General features: G+C 37.9%; 1 protein-coding gene across 1 annotated transcript; it reads right to left on the bottom strand.

Annotated features, from left to right (window-relative positions):
• Positions 1–6,267: 6,267 nt before the first annotated feature.
• Positions 6,268–16,369, bottom strand: LOC145232452 (kelch-like protein 20). The gene is made up of 10 exons (XM_080097076.1): positions 15,640–16,369; positions 14,805–14,985; positions 14,016–14,149; positions 12,375–12,533; positions 11,079–11,292; positions 10,247–10,424; positions 9,293–9,436; positions 8,572–8,794; positions 8,155–8,274; positions 6,268–7,710 (listed from the first exon to the last, which is right to left on the bottom strand). Exons 1-10 carry the CDS (start codon positions 15,889–15,891, stop codon positions 7,534–7,536), a joined length of 1,782 nt encoding a protein of 593 aa, XP_079953202.1. The 5' UTR covers positions 15,892–16,369; the 3' UTR covers positions 6,268–7,533.
• Between the last annotated feature and the right edge of the window lie 410 nt (positions 16,370–16,779).

Raw genomic sequence — 16,779 nt, 5'->3', positions numbered from 1 at the left:
AAACAGACAAATAACCCTAACTTTACCATTGATGAGAAAAAAATGTTGATCTCATTGTTTCAACGTAGAACCGACGCCCGTTTCCTTGTGAGATATCGCGATTCTATTTGCATTACTTCCCAACAAGACGTAAACTAAAGAACATGATGTGTAGTATTGATGACGCCGTTGAACAGTTTTGTGACGTAATAACTACAAATGATGACGTAATTACAGAGTTGTGGGATATTGACAAGCTAGGGGGAGGGCTGGAGGAAAAAATTAGAAAAAGAATTGAAGAAATTGTGCAGGAGAAGAAAATAAAACTAACGTTTTCAAAGCTCACTTACAAATCTTTGAATGTTTCTGGTTCAAACGGAAACTTGCTAGTTCGGCAAATCATTGCTGTTTTTAGCGACAAAGAAATCTACAAACCTGGCATGTGTATTGTATTGACGGTGGATAACGAGCCAGATGCAGCAATTGTCGTATTTAAAGAAGGTCGACCTGAAACCTTTACCGCACCGAAGAAAGCTGAGCATCAAAGAGCATTATGGGATAAAATATTTGCAGATAGCATGTGTGAGTTATGGAGGGAAATAGGAAGAACAGAATATGAGCCAAAAGACCTTGAAACAAAACGCAGAAATTTTGCAGAAACTTTTTCCAAAGATTGGAACTCACCATTCGGTGAAATTGACCCACTTTATCGCCATATTTTCTATGCATTGGCATCAGAAATGGCAAAACCCAAACTGCCGTTTCGTTTGCATCACGATACATACAAGCACATTCCCATTGCTGCTTGCATTAAAATTGCGATTGAAACAGGCCAAACAGGTCGTTTGGAGAATGTGTTTGGGGCGCGTAAAGGCCGAACCAAACAGGCACAGAATGAAGTTGGTCAAGATGTAGTTGACAACACTGAATTTATTCAAAAAGGCGAATGGAGACTCAATCAGGCAAAAGTAATGATTAAAATGTGAGTAGAAGCATTGGTCTAACCCAACATTGAAAAGTCAATTTTTTAAAATGATAACTTCACAAATGTATTGAAAATTCAAACATCTTCTGGTTTTTCGTCGAATAATTGAGGTTAAAACAAGCCGTTTTACATGTTTGTTTTTTTAAATTGAACGCAGCTTATAGACGCAATATATTTAGCTGCTTGAGAGGAAGTAGAAAACATATTTTATGTTTAGGTATCTCGGAGACAAAGATGGGGAAAACTTTCCCCAGGCGAACGTTACAGCAAAAGTTAAAGAAATGAAGAAGTTTTTCGCCTTGGAAAACTAACGACAACTTGTCAGTGGACAATATATTGAGTTCACCTTTTGTACATTTGTTTTTGCCACTATATGTTTGTAAATTATCAACATTGCTTTGCGCCTTTTATGTTTTGGCAACAAGCTTAAAACTAATGGTTTTGTAGTTTACATTTTCCAATTATTTTTGATTGACGTTTTTACTACAAGTCGCATTTTATTTGATAATGATTGACCGGCAAACAAGATGCAAACCTGTATTTACTCTGTGCTTGTGTCTAAAATTTCTCAATGCCCAGGCCAACGACACAAAAGTTATCAAAAGAAATTAGTTTGCAACGTTAGTGTGATGGAATTGCTTTTATGACAAATAAGTATGAAATAACTTTAAAACGTTATCATACAAGTCACATTTGTTCATCAAACCCGAAAACATAAGAGAATGTTTCCAGTATAAAATAACGAATATTCCGCTGCGCGCTTTGACATCTCTGCGGGATCATCAGCGTGCCGCAGAATAGAGTTAAAGAATCACTGGGTTAAGTATTAACAATTTGGTGGGTATTTACTTTAAAGTATTGCGTAGAAGGTCAGCAACGTAAATCAAAAGCTTACAAGTGGCGCGATACATTCCTTAAATCATTGGTCTAAGCCGATGTATTAACATAAGAACAAAAGGCATGGAAGATAATTTGATGATTGAAATGTTGCTGGGCGCGTCTGGGACATTTTGATTGTAAATTTGTCCAGACTCGGAACCTGTCTCAACATGTGCGTATCCTTTGAAGTCGATAAAAGACAAATAACGCAAACTTTACAAGTGATGAAGTGCTAATCTCACTGTGTCAACGTAGAACCCACGCCTGTTACATTGTGACGTACGTATATCGTGATCAGGTTTATTAAGTGAGGGGAAACAAAAGTCACCTAACGGGGAATGCACCTTTTTAAAAGTGTGGCTCAATCTGCTTGTATAAGTTAACCTGGAACTTCAATAAAAAGCGAAGTTCCATCTGGATCGCTTCCCAACAAGAAGTAAACTGAAGAACATGACGTGTAGTATTGATGACGCCGTTGAACAGTTTTGTGACGTAATAACGACAAACCATGACGTTCTGCCTGAATTGTGGGATATGGACAAGTTAGGTGGAGAGTTGGAGGAAAAAATTGTTGCCAGAACTCGAATAATAAAAGAGAATTTAAGAAAGCAAATCACATTTTCCAAGCCAACTTACAAATCGTTCGAGGTTTCTGGTTCAAACGGGAACTTGCTCGTTCGGCAAATCATTTCGGTTTTTAGCAGAGGGGAAATTTACAAACCTGGCATGTGTATCGTGTTGACGATAGATAACAAGCCAGATGCAGTGATTGTCGTATTTAAAGAAGGCCGACCTGAAACCTTTACCGCACCCAAGAAAACTGAGCATCAAAGAGCAATATGGGATAAAATATTTGCAGATAGCATGTGTGAGTTATGGAGGGAAATAGGAAGAACAGAATATGACCCAAATGACCTTGAAACAAAACGCAGAAATTTTGCAGAAACTTTTTCCAAAGATTGGAACTTACCATTCGGGAAAATTGATCCACTTTATCGCCATATTTTCTATGCATTGGCATCAGAAATGGCCAAGCCCAAAATGCAGCTTCATTTGCATCACGATACATACAAGCACACTCCCATTGCTGCTTGCATTAAAATTGCGATTAAAACAGGCCAAACAGGTCGTTTGGAGAATGTGTTTGGGGCGCGTAAAGGCCGAACCAAACAGGCACAGAATGAATTTGGTCAAGATGTAGTTGACAACACTGAATTTATTCAAAAAGGCGAATGGAGACTCAACCAGGCGAAAGTAATGATTAAAATGTGAGTATAAGCATTGGTCTAACCCAACATTGAAAAGTCAATTTTTTAAAATGATAACTTCACAAATGTATTGAAAATTCAGACATCTTCTGGTTTTTCGTCGAATAATTCAGGTAAAAACAAGCCGTTTTACATGTTTTTTTTTTTAATTGAACGCAGCTTATAGACGCAATATATTTATCTGCTTGAGAGGAAGTAGAAAACATATTTTATGTTTAGGTATCTTGGAGACAAAGATGGGGAAAACTTTCCCCAGGCGAACGTTACAGCAAAGGTTGAAGAAATGAAGAAGTTTTTCGCCTTGGAAAACTAACGACAACTTGTCAGTGGACAATGTATTAAGTGTACTTATTGAATGTTTGTTTTCGCCGCTAAATGTTTGTAAATTATTTACATTGCTTTGCGACTTTCACACTTGGCAACAAGCTAAAAATGCTTTTGTGGTTTTAAATTTTTCAATCATTTTTGATTGACGTTTTTACTACAAGTCCCTTTTTGTTCGATGGTGCTTGGACGTCAAAGGAGACGCAAACAAAAGACCTGGATTTACCTGGTACTTCTGTTTAAAATTTCTCAATGCGCAGGCCAACAACACAAAAGTTGGTAAAAGAATATTCCGCTGTATGCTTTGACATCTTTGCGGGCGCATCAGCGTGCCGCGAAATACAGTTTAAATATCACTGGGTTAAGTATTAACAATTTGGTGGGTTTTACTTTGAAGTATTACGTGAAAGCTTAACAACGTAAATTAAAAGCTTTCACGTGGCGCAATACATTATTTAATCATTGATCAAATGCGATGTGTAACATTAGAACAAAAGGCATGGAGGGGGATTTAATGTGTGAAATATTGCTGGACGCGTCAGAGACATCTTGGTTGTAAACTTGCCCAGACTGGAACCTGTTGCAACATGTAACTATACTTTTGAAGCCGACAAACAGACAAATAACGCGAACTTTACCAGTAATGTAGACCGAAAAAAATGAATTGTGTCAATGCAACAGAGTTGTTACTCGGTCGGGTTTGGGTTGAAGTTTTTTTCAAAAAAGGGCCTGTTTTACACTCGGTGTCAGTTTTTTAAATAAATTTAACAAGCAAAGTAGCCGTTGCTAGACCCGACCGACCGTGTATATAGGCCTGTCAATCAAACTTTCAGGCCTAACGGGCTTCTCAAAAACGATTCGGGAACGAGCCGGGTTCAGGCTTGTACTTTCAGGTTCAGTCTCCAATCTCATTCTCGTTTAAAACTCTGCAACGCAGACACTGCGACGCTCGTTTCATCGCGACGTAGCCGGATCACGTTTGCCAGGTTTAGGGGAAACAGAAATCAGCAAACTGGGGATGCCCCTTTTCAATGATGTGGCGCAATCTACTTCTACATATATGTGTGTGGACTGGAAACGTTTTTAGAAATCTCATTCGTATCTGGATCTTTTCCAAACAAGACAAATCCAACAGCTATGACGTGTAGTATTGATGACGCCGTTGAACAGTTTTGTGACGTAATAACGACAAACGATGACGTTATGCCTGATTTGTGGGATATGGACAAGTTAGGGGGAAGGCTGGAGGACAAAATTATGGACAGAGTTCGAATCCTAAGGGAAAAGAGAAAGAAGCAAATAAAGTTTTCCAAGCCAACATACAAAACGTTTGAGGTTTCTGGTTCGAACGGAAACATGCTTATTCGGCAAATTATTGCTGTTTTTAGCGACAAAAAAATTTACAAACCTGGCATGTGTATCGTGTTGATGATGGATAACGAGCCAGACGCAGTAATTGTTGTGTTTAGTAAAGGTCGGGTAGAGGCTATAACCTTGCCAAAAAAGACCGATAAAGATAGAATGTACTGGGATAAAATATTTTCAGACAGCAGATGGAGAAATCAAGGGCTATCGAGTCATGAACCACTTGACCTTGAAACAAAACGCAAAGAATTTGCAGAAGTTTTTCCAAAAATCTGGAACTTATCACTGGAGAAAATTGAACCAGTTTATCGCCATATCTTCTATGCTTTGGCTCTCGAAATGGCAAAACCGAAGATGCCGTATTATCAGGACCGTCGCTACCAGCATATTCCTGCTGCCGCTTGCATTAAAATTGCGCTCGAAACCGGTCAAACTGGTCGTTTGGAATGGATTTTTGGCTCGCGCCGAGTGGTCCAGGGTTTAACAACGAAAAGCGAAGCCAATCAGGAATTAGCTGACAACAACGATTTCATTTTGAAATACGAACAGAGACTCAGTGAAGCAAAGTCTATGATCAAAACGTGAGTCAAAACATTCGGTTTGAGACATAAAGACCTGATGCGTTAAGTTCAGTCAACATTTCAAAAGTATCAAGTAAGCTCAACAATATGTTTGGATGGTTTAAGCATAATAAAGATATTATAATCATGAAGGAAGATATACATGACGATAAATTAAAATTATTCGTAAACTTGTTCAGTTCTAATTTTCAAAAATAGAACATAACATTTGTCACACAATCGAGTTGCTGGGAAGCAACTGTAAAGTAATCAAATGATTTTATGTTCAGGTATCTTGGAAACAAAGATGACTTTCCTCGGGCGAACGTCACTGCGAAGTTTAAAGAAATGAAAAATTTCTTCGCTTTGGAAAACTGATAGTAATCTCTTATATCGAGTGCACTTGTTCTGTAGTGCTTTCTACTGAGTGATTTGCATATCTTTCAAAACGTGATTTTATAATACACGATGTATCTATTACAAATGTCCCTTGTGACACACCTGCAGAATATTTTCATCACGATTAAAGCAGCGGAAAAGAGAAAAAACAGAGGATTAATCGCGTTGCCGGGACTCTGTATGAGCGATGAATTCAACAGTTGTTTATAAGCGACTAATCAAAGTTTACTTTGGTTCACATTATCAGCTTTCTGGAATACTTATACCTGGCAGATTATGATGAACACCGGCCGTTTGTTCTGGCCACAATTTTGTCTTCCAACTCTCCCCATAACTTGTCCATATTCCACAACGTCATCGTTTGTCGTTATTACGTCACATAACCGGTTTGAAAACCAAACTTATTTTTGTAAACGCTAAGAAACATCGGAAGCTAGTCAAGTTAACATTAAAACTCGAGCAACTGTTTACAAACTGTAGTTCACCATTGCATTGTCTACACCAGTAATAACACTTATTTTAGGGCGTTTATTAAACACATTGTGGAAGCACAACATAGCGGAGTGGACGAACCACAGTGAATAAGTTAGGACCTCCGTAACAAAATCCTCACAAACATTTCAAACTTATCTCCCAAAGTTGTTTCGAATACGAGAAACAAAGATGCAAGCGCGTTTTTTTGATTGAACCAACTAAAATTGACTAAATAATGTGCTTACCGGACGTCATTTTAATTCAAGTATGTAACGTCACATTACCTCGAGCAATGACGTCACAATAAGTCAAACTTGTAACGTCATAATATCTCACACAGTAACTCGAACTTGTGATTTCACAAAGCCGAACAAGTTCCTTTATGTCGTCACTGAGGCTCTTATTGACGTCAGACAAAACAAAGCACGTTTTTTTTTCACCCAAGTTCACGTTTAACACTAAGCAAGTGTTGACGTCAAACAATGAACGAGCAGAGCTGTTTAATTCCAGGCCTAGCAACACAAAGTGACACCAGCAAATTTACGAAAACTCATTGTGTCCAAGAAAATCCATTTCACTTTGAGGATTTACAGACCTAGGAGTGGTTAGGCGTCATCATAAACGTCTTCCACGTTTCAAGGCAAAAATGTAAATGCAACAATTTTGCGATGGCAGGCCGCACCAAATGTCCTCTGCAGGTCATGAACCGGTCCAACTTTGTTAAACGATGGGCAATAACGCCCACAGAAAAAGTTAATTTATTGTTTAGAACTCAACCAGTTCCGTTGCGTTAAGTTTGCGGACAAATTAAGGTTGGGAAGACGTAGGCTATATTCATAAAATTCACAAGTCCAATTTAAACCAACCGATAATTGGAAACTTCAAAGAACGATGCGAGTCGTTAACTGTTTGGACAGCACTTAATTTTTTATAGGTCTATAATTCCAGAATAATAAACGCGAAGCAAAAATATAATGATTTGAAAAATAAAACAAATATTTGGTTGCAGAAAACCAAAAACATAATAACTTCGTTTTTTTGCGACATGAAACGGTGTGAATCATTCTTCGCCAGTGAACTTGAACAATGAACTCAGATTTCATATGACTTGATTTCCAGGACAATCGCAAAGAGGTTGTATTGTCTCCAAATTGCCCTAAAACCAAAAACTAAATAAATGAACTCCAAAACTAGACAACCCAGCTTCAGTCAAGCGTGGCGAAAATTCCTCTGATTTCTATGACTCCTTGTTTTGTTGCATCATCATCAACATTCCCAGGGATTGGTACCCGGGGGGTGGTCAGGTTTGGGGGAGCCTTATCACCCCCACACCCCCTCCAAGTCGTCTGTAGTGCATTCCGTCATACATTCTCCACGTGTTAGCTTCAGGAGTGAAAATCTCAATCGTTTTGAGGTAGCTGGTTCCGTCAAAGCCTCCGACAGCCATAAGTTGTCCGTTCACTACAGCTAAGCCAACCTAAAAGCGAAAAAAATGGGTTAGAACCTGCTCGAACCTCTTGTGACTGCACAGATGTTAACATTTTTATAACTTAGTTGGGTCTGATGAGCCACAAACCAAAGTTGTAAGTCGGGCCGGGTTCTGTTTCGGGCTTAGGTTTAGTCGAACAAACGGGCCTAATTCAGGTCGGACTTTAATTTTTTTTCAGATTAATTATGCAATTCAGTAGCTAGTTGCTGGACTTCACCTAATGCCCAACAGCATCAAAACGCGGTTTTTAATTATATTCTGTACAGTAGTACGTCTTGTGAGCTTTTGAAGAGGGACCTGTCAATCAAACGGACCAGGCTTCGGACTTGTACTTTCAGGCCCGCTTACAACTCTCCCACAAACCAATTTTAACGAAACATTTTGACCACGGAATAACACATCCGCAATAAATGCTCCTTTCTTGCAATTTACCCCGCTTCTTCGTGAGTTCATAGCGACAACTGTGCTCCACGTATTGGTGTTGGGGTTGTATTTTTCCACTGTGTTCAGCTCAGTGGTGTCGTCTCTTCCACCAACAGCGTACAGCATGTCCTGTGTGTAAGGGCTAAACTATATTCACTTTTACTCGGCACTCAGCCAATCAGAAAACTTTTAACCGGCACTTAATAAATCAGAACACTTTTACCGGCACTCAGCCAATCAGAACACTTTTACCCGGCACCCAGCCAATCAGAACACTTTTACCCGGCACTCAGCCAATCAGAATATTTTTGACCGGACTCCACCAATCAGAACACTTTTAACTGGCACTCAACCAATCACAACACTTTTTTCCGGCCCACAACCAATCAGAACACTTCCAGTTTTTGCCATTCCCCTTCTACTCACCCTGTAGACCGCACAACCGAGATGTTTTCGTCTTGTGCTCATGGGTGCCACGTCAGACCAGCGGTTTTCCTTAGGGTCATATCGTTCCACGAGATTCCAGGGCGTTTGTCCGTCCGACCCTCCAACTGCATACAAGTAACCCCCCAAAACCGCTACAGATACCCCGAGACGTTTGGTTCGCATCGAACACACTTTGATCCAGCGGTTTGCCTTTGAACTGTATCTACAATATAAGTAATGTTGTTTAAGTAAACAGTTATGCATTCCAGTTACGAGCGACATAATTAGAATATCAGCAAAGTAGTAAATTTCTAATGAGTGATTCAGAAATTCGAATGTAGGTTTTTTTTTTATAATAATTTAAACCATTACAATACTTGTTTTGCGCTTGTTTTGATATGAAAATCCTAAAAGGGTCTACACGAATATGTTTGTATTCTGATAACAGGTTTAATCAGCTCACACACATCGCTTTTACACACACACAAACGTTGGCACTTGAAGTCATTGCTATTCTGAGGGCAAGTAAATTGGTACACGGTGATTAAAAGGCCGCCCACGTCTGATTTAAACAGCGATCACCAAATTTCAAAAGATAAACGAAGTTCAGTTGGTTAATTAAAATTGCTGTGCCACGATTTAACTACTGACTTTTAAATTATCGTGTAAGTGCGTACAGCCTGTAGGTACATACACATTCAGAATCAGGACCTAAACTTACCGCTCAACAATGTTTAGACACGACATTCCGTCTTGCCCTCCAACAGCATACAGATATCCATCCAATACTGCTACACCAACACTGGTTCTACATGTACTTGTAGGTGCTACGTCGCTTGACCATTGGTTCGTCTGGGGATCGAACCTTCGAAATCAAAAAACAGAACAAGATAAATCCACACTTTCCATCATACGTCCTCAGCCCCTTTTCTCTTTTTTACCCATTTGCAGATATCGAGGATAAAATTTAACCCCAAAATTTAACATTCTAATTTCGCATGCATACATTTTAATATATCTTGTTATTATTGCTAGACGTAAAGCATGTCAGTATGGACGTATAATGAGACACTATAATTTCCACACGTTCCGACAAAAGTCAATGCAATATATTTTTGACAAATACAACAAACGACTGAGCATTTTGCTAAAACGTTTATGCAGGTTTTTTACGTCCGTTTAGGCTTCTAAATTTCTCTTGTTGAAATCTCACAAAACACTTGGGGTCTGGAAAAGTTCAAAACTTTTGAACAGTAGCCAGATTAACACACAATATGGGACACGGCGTTGCTGACAATATTGTGCAAGAATGCCCAGCAAGTGTTTTCAAACTGACCCTTTAATATGCAAATTCCATTTTGGGAAGTGTGTCTCAAGATTAGGTTACGAATTGGTTGTCTACAACAGGATGGTCCAAAAGTAAGAATATGAAGGGCCACATTAGGGTTTGGTAAATACTTAAAGGCGATCCAATTTTTGAATTAAAGGACTGGATTTGCTGTTCTAATCGACTTGTTTTGAGACCCAAATGTTATAACGCACAAAGCACTTTTGCTAGAGCACTCAGTTACAACTGTTTTAAAGTTTATGGAGTGTCGATGCTTGCAACAAAAGCAAATCACCGCATTTGTGTGGTCACAAAAGAAAGACTGTATAGCAACATTACGTAACACACCTTTCGACACTGTTTAGGTAGGACGTTCCATCGTGTCCACCCACCGCATACAACAGGTCGTCTAGTACAGCCACGCCCACGCCACACCTCCGCTTGCTCATCGGCGCCACCAAGCGCCAGTCACGTGTCTCCGGACAGTAACGCTCCACCGAGCTGATTGCGTCACCACTGCACCAACCTGTGTGAAACAAACGATTCAAATAAATCATGAATCATCGTTTTGTTTAACAGAGCTTGTTTACCTTCTTTAACCTAATAGTTTATCACAATACCAGTCTTGTATTATGAACAAGGGCTCTTAATTTGGAAAGCTTGGGAGACCACATGTTTTCTGAGCCCTGCTTTCAACGTAAAAATAGCTTCAAATTATCCATTATCAAAACCAAAATTTGTAGTATTTTTCTTTGTTATTTGGTGGCACAAAAAAGGGGAAAACAAGACTTTATCTATAACAGTGGTTCCCAACCTTTTTTGTCCTGTGCACCCTTTTAGTCGATATTCAAATCTAATTTCCCCCTACAAATTTAGTTTGCTAAAATATTGTTTACATTAACTTTTTAAAGTAATTCTTAGTAAACTCTCGATTATAAGCTCTATAACTTTCTTTTTCTCAGCTCTTATATGGCAAATGCAGCAATAACACATAGCACAGACAACCAGTAAGAGATTAATATTGTGGCACAAATTCCCCCCTACAAATTACAAAATTCCCTCCCAATGAGGAATTCGCCCCTGGTTGGGAACCACTGATCTATAACAAAAAAAGTGGAAAGTAAAAAAGTTTAGAAACACGCTATGTTCCATAATAAAAAAAGAAATACAATGTACTTACCACCAACTGCAAAAAGGACTTCTCTTGTAATTGGTCGTCTTGGTCTTGTCCTTGGGCCCTGCATTAGAGGTCGTTCTTGTGGCAACAACATATAGTTCTTTGCCTCATCCACTAAATCCCTGCACTGCTCATCATTGTGGATGAGAGGGTCGACACTTACAACTCCAACAAGAAATTTTGGGGTGAGCAACGGGAGACGAACATGTTGCAAAACCTGAATGAATATTTGGAACACTATATCTGGATCTGTTTATAAGTTTAATGATGAAAATAGCAGCACAAATAGATTGTTTCGGCAAATGTATTTCAAATGTTTCAGCAAATGCTCATGCCATCATCAGTAATATGAAGGACACATCGGTTGTGTTTGAAATATAAAGCATGTCGCTTTTTACATGTATTTGGTCCGTTATTTTAACCATTAAACTTAATGAATATGTTTTGCATTTTACACAGTTGCTTATAGTTTGAAGCCTAAAGCACAAGTATGTGGTCATGCATTGAGAATCTCAAATTAGAGCATGATATTTGAACAGAGATTAGGTATACAATTTGCAGTTTTAAAAATCCTCACCAGAAACAAACAAGCCAGATTATTAGTTCTTTTTGAGAGTGACACAAATGTTTTACACTAATATACTGACTTTAAACAGGTTATTGAAACAACTGTATAATCTAACATCATGACAATCACATCTTTTATGAGTCGGACAAGCTGCATGCACAAGGAAATCCCAGGTTTAATAGAGAGGTACTAAAAGTCACATGGGTGTGAAAAGGTGGTGAGATTTGTCATTTTAAACATAAAACCTAGGTGTGATGTGCTGTGACACACAAACCAAGCTAGTTTTCACCAAAATGCTAGGTAGAGTTAGTTTCTTAGTTCAACATGATATGTATATGAATGTTTAGTGCATTGGGGTTTAGCACAAGTTACAAAGCTACAGTCTGAATGCATAAACTTCCAAACAAACTTGTCCTTAAAACTTTTGGGCTTTAAACAAAACTTCCAACCACCACAAACTGCAGCTGTCAACACAACACAGCTGATATAGTAAAGGATATACTCAATGGTGGGATTTAATTTTTTGTTAGTCGGTTCTGTTACAAAAGTCATATTTTTCAGCCGATTCTGTTACAAATAGTCCATTGAAAGTAACCAGAACCGGTTCGCTGATTTAATAAAACTTTGTATAAAGGTTCTATAGAACCGGTACAAACCGGCTGAATCCCACCACTTGGTATACCTGAATGTGACCTTCGCAACTTTATGTATGGCTACTTATAATGCTTTACCTTAGGTAGCAATGGTCTTCTCTCAGCGATATCATGTTGTGTCCATGTCATAAGTGCTTTGTAAACATGTTCCTCGGACCTGACATTCAGATCATCAGAGCTTATGATTTCTATTAACTGTTCCACAGGCAAAAGACGAAATTCTTCATTCTCTTTCACCTTCACACACACAAATAACATTTTTACAATAATTTTTATAAAAATGCAACCACAGACTGAACTGTGAAATAAATGTTTTTCCTACAGCTACATAATGCCCAAGCCAAATTTGTTTGCACATACAAGAAAGCAACATGAAACATTAACCTCAATATATAATAGGGTTGGCAAGCCGGTCAATTGACCGGTCAAATACGGTCAATTGACAGCACTTTATTTAACCGGTCAAATACTATTTTTAATTTCAAAAATAAAATGTGGTAAATTTTCTTGGACTTGCTTTTTGGTTGTTGAAAAGGGTGATTTATTTCTAATAACCCTCAGGTAGAACAGTTTAGGGCATACTCTTGTATTAATAAGTGATTTTTAAGCTAATGTAGATGTGTTTTGTTCATTTGAAAAAAATCCCATAACAATTAGGATATATATACTTTTCATTTGAAATTAAGATCTGATTTACGTTATGGCAAACTTTGCACGGTTTCCAATGCAATTAAAAAACATGGATCACTTCTAGCACCGTTTTATCTTAATAAATTTGAGTGTGATAGGTCCATGAGGGGAAGTTAGTTCATTGGTATTTACTTAGGCATTTTGCAAATGTTGCACATTTTTACTGACAGATAAAAAATCTAAGTAATTTAAACCATCTGTGTAAACTTGTAGGCCCACAGTCCTTTTTTCTATAGTTGATCCAAAAATTGTTTGTAGCTATATATTTAGCTTATAATTGCCCAGAATAGATTTTTGTAGATAAGTTACTGTTCAGTACTTATTGGGATAAAGTACGTACATATCAAGCTTTTGTATATTCCTTTTTTGTCATGAATGGACAACAGCTTAACAGCATAAATTACGATTTTAAGCAGGATAAGCGAGTTTTGCAGTTAAATCTCAGTCAAAATTAGACTTTAATCTGATGTATATAGAATATTATGAGAATCCAGTTCACAAATGTGATTACTGAATGAAAATTACAGACACACAGGTGGGGCCATTGATGAAATGAAGCATGCAATGCGGTCGGAAAAGTCTGTAATATAATATAAACTGAACATTTCCTATTTCACAAACAAATTTACATGAGTTGAAACCTCCATTTCCATTACTTATGGTTTAGAAGAAGATTAAACTTCCAACTTTTAACTAAAATTGCAATTTAGTAATGTGAATAGTATTTGACCGGTCAATTGACCAGATTTTATTTGACCAGTCAATTGACCAGATTTTATTTGACCGGTCAAATGCCCAACCCTAATATATAATACTCTTGAGCAAAAAGATCAAAGCTAGTATTTAATCTTCTGAAGGCTATCTTTGCTTTTTGCTCAGAATGTTTAAAACCACATTATTTATGCATTGTGTACCTAAATGTAATACTGATTCAGAATGTTGCTTTTGCTAAACACAGATGATTTGCAATGCATTTTCATGACACCAGTAAAGGTTCTTGTCATGTTTTCCAAACCACAACAAACTTACCTCTTGAAAGTTAGCTTGTGTGAATTTGTCGGCTACTCGTAGTAACTCTCTGCAGGCATGAGTGTCGGCAAATGCACGAATGCCGAGACAGTTTGATGGGTCCAGTTGTCTTTTCAGAAACTCGCTGCATATTTCTGTTTAACAAGGTCACAGTTGAGTTTATTTCGCTTTGTGAGAAAACATAGCGACACAATAGCATTAAAACAATCACCAAGCCGGAAATAGCAGCGCAACGTTAAAACGTTAGTTAAAATAAACTTGCACCAAAGTTTGTACTTTGATTAAAAAAAAGATAAAGAAAGACTGTAAAAAGAAATCTAACCAAGTATTGCTCATCCAGCAGTTTTATAGTAAACAATCGACATTTTGACGTCCTATACAAGACACCTTTATCAGGATAATGACATATCTTGCAGGACAAAATTCTTATAAAGCGACAAAATGCAACACACACACTCGCACCAATGCAATGATAACACAAGCTCAGTGGTCTAATAAAAAGGAGTCTGTTCAATCCTGGTATTTTTTTGAAAATTAGGTTTAAGCAAGAAGTATAATATGCTTATCAAAAATAAAACTTTTCAACCCTAAATCCGATGAGTTGATTTATGATTTGCATAAAACAAGTATATGCAACACCTAGTAGTATTAAGTTATCACTTTGAAATTAGCTTCTGGGCAAATAGGCCAATTCTCTCAGCTGTTAAGTAATGCTTGCTACAGTTTACAAAAACAATATCCTGGTGTTCTAGAAACAAAACTATCCACCACAACACTACACAAATCTACCTTGAATCTCAACCATCTGTAGCAAACAAGCAGCAGGCAACAGAGACTGCACGTTGCTTTCCTCCACTGTGATTTGCGATGTGTATGCGAAGTCAACAAGCAGTTCCATAGCCCGTTCTTCAATGTCACGAATCTCAATCTCTCTTAAGTGACTCTCAGCCAATTCAACAGTGAACATTGCCTAAAAAATTTGAAAATTAAAGGTATAAGACAGGGGTGGGCAACATTTGTCACTGTGGGGCCAAATACAATTGCTATGATTAGATCGCGGGCCGCACCTTTATATGACACAAGGTGATTTTACTTCGTTGCATACCAAAAATGCCTTAATACAAATAAAATTTGCATTCGATTCTAGCAGCATATTGTAATGTCACTGAACAATATACCAGGCGCATTAATCTCCTTAAAACATATATATATTATAATTGGACTCATTTGCCAGTACATTTGAAATCCATGTGGCTCTGCAGGCTGCACAACTTTAATCAATGGGCCGCATGTTGCCCACCCCTGGTACAAAAATGATGAATGATGATGATGACTTCTTGAAGCTATTGTGTTGTAAACGCTTTTTTGCATTTACGCAATATGTAGTACTTCTGGCAGATGCTTGCCATTGTGAATTCAATTCCTTTGTTGTCTATGCCCAGTTGTGAGATTAAACAGACTTGATGAGACGTGGCTTTTAAGCCTGTTACTCCCAACAAACCAAAGTGCCATAATCCAGCAATATTAGCCTATACAACCAATGTCTTGTCACCAGCTGTACTGATGAGACCTTTTATGTCGAAACAGTGTACACTGTCTGCAGCTTAATGTTCACAGTACTTACATGAAAATATGGTGATGCAGCAGCCAAAACTGCTCGATGGGCAAATAACTTGAGAGTTCCTACTATAATTGTGACATCACAAAGTTCTCTGCGTTTGCGAAGCATGTTGAAAGAATCCATCATTCTTCGTGGATGTTTGTCCGATGAATGGGAGAGTGAAGTAGGTTGGTATGAAGTACCAGTGGATGGGCTCCGTGGCCCACATACTGATGTTATGTCAATGGACATAGGTGTGCCATGATCAGCGTACATTGCCTTGAATTAAGCCCTTGTCAAGATAGCTGGAACACTTGACATAGGCTAGATGGAACGGTGAGAAAATGTCATGACTGCTTAGTGCTTGGGAAACAATTTTGCTATAAGTTGACTCAAAAACACTATATTCAAACTAACCAAGACTTTGTCAAAAACACTATATTCAAACTAACCAAGATGCATTTGTAAAAAATAAAAATTGAGCAAAAAGAATTGGTATACATTGGTATAAAATCGAGCAAAAAGAAACTGCATGTCTGGCAATATTTGGGCGTTTAGAATAATTAAAACGGAAAAAAACGGGAAAACGCCTGTATAGTCCTCCGATGTCCTGGCCTTGTTCATTTACACTAAGCTAAATTATTTCGTTTCTATGATACATGATTAACTAAAATGGCCTTTTTCGTGCAGCTTTTTCAATTTCGTTCATTTATCTGCCTTCGTGATCAAGAATACAAGAGTCAAGACTAAGAGCTTAGAACTTGACTTGATTATTCACAAACAGAAGCGACGAATAACAGGGCAACCACAGGGTGACGTCAGAATTTCTAAAAAATGCACGATTTCTATGGGGTTTGGTGCTGTTAAAAAATCAAGCACCAGAACTTTTAATGAAAAACTTTTCAAACTTTGGGATGTGTTGAATTCATCCGTTTAATACGCTTAAGATACAATTAATACTATTGTTGCGAACAAAAATTATCGTGTTGCAAAAATCATCTTTTTAGGTAACGAATTACGTAACAGTGCTTCACCAATTTTGGGTTCGAAGCCGTAAAGTTGATTGAAATTCCGTGTCAAAACTAGTGAGTAAGGCCAGTACTACAGGCTTTTCGATGTATCATGTGCCAGTAAAAAATGTAGAAAAAAATACTTTTTGATGGC

This window comes from Phallusia mammillata, chromosome 6 (genome assembly GCF_965637545.1).
Source record: "Phallusia mammillata chromosome 6, kaPhaMamm4.hap1.1, whole genome shotgun sequence".
Taxonomy (NCBI): domain Eukaryota; kingdom Metazoa; phylum Chordata; class Ascidiacea; order Phlebobranchia; family Ascidiidae; genus Phallusia; species Phallusia mammillata.
The sequence above is the reverse complement of the archived record's forward strand: the minus strand, read 5'-3'. Positions and strand labels throughout refer to the sequence as shown.

What these genes read in the sequence shown, in the direction of transcription:
- LOC145232452 (XM_080097076.1), bottom strand. Translation starts at nt 15,891, where the DNA reads ATGTACGCTGATCATGGCACACCTATGTCCATTGACATAACATCAGTA. An exon ending in CACAAGCTAACTTTCAAGAG is followed by an intron (nt 12,534 to 14,015) that starts GTAAGTTTGTTG and finishes GTGTGTGTGAAG; the next exon opens with GTGAAAGAGAATGAAGAATT. An exon ending in TGAACTCACGAAGAAGCGGG is followed by an intron (nt 7,711 to 8,154) that starts GTAAATTGCAAG and finishes TTTCGCTTTTAG; the next exon opens with GTTGGCTTAGCTGTAGTGAA.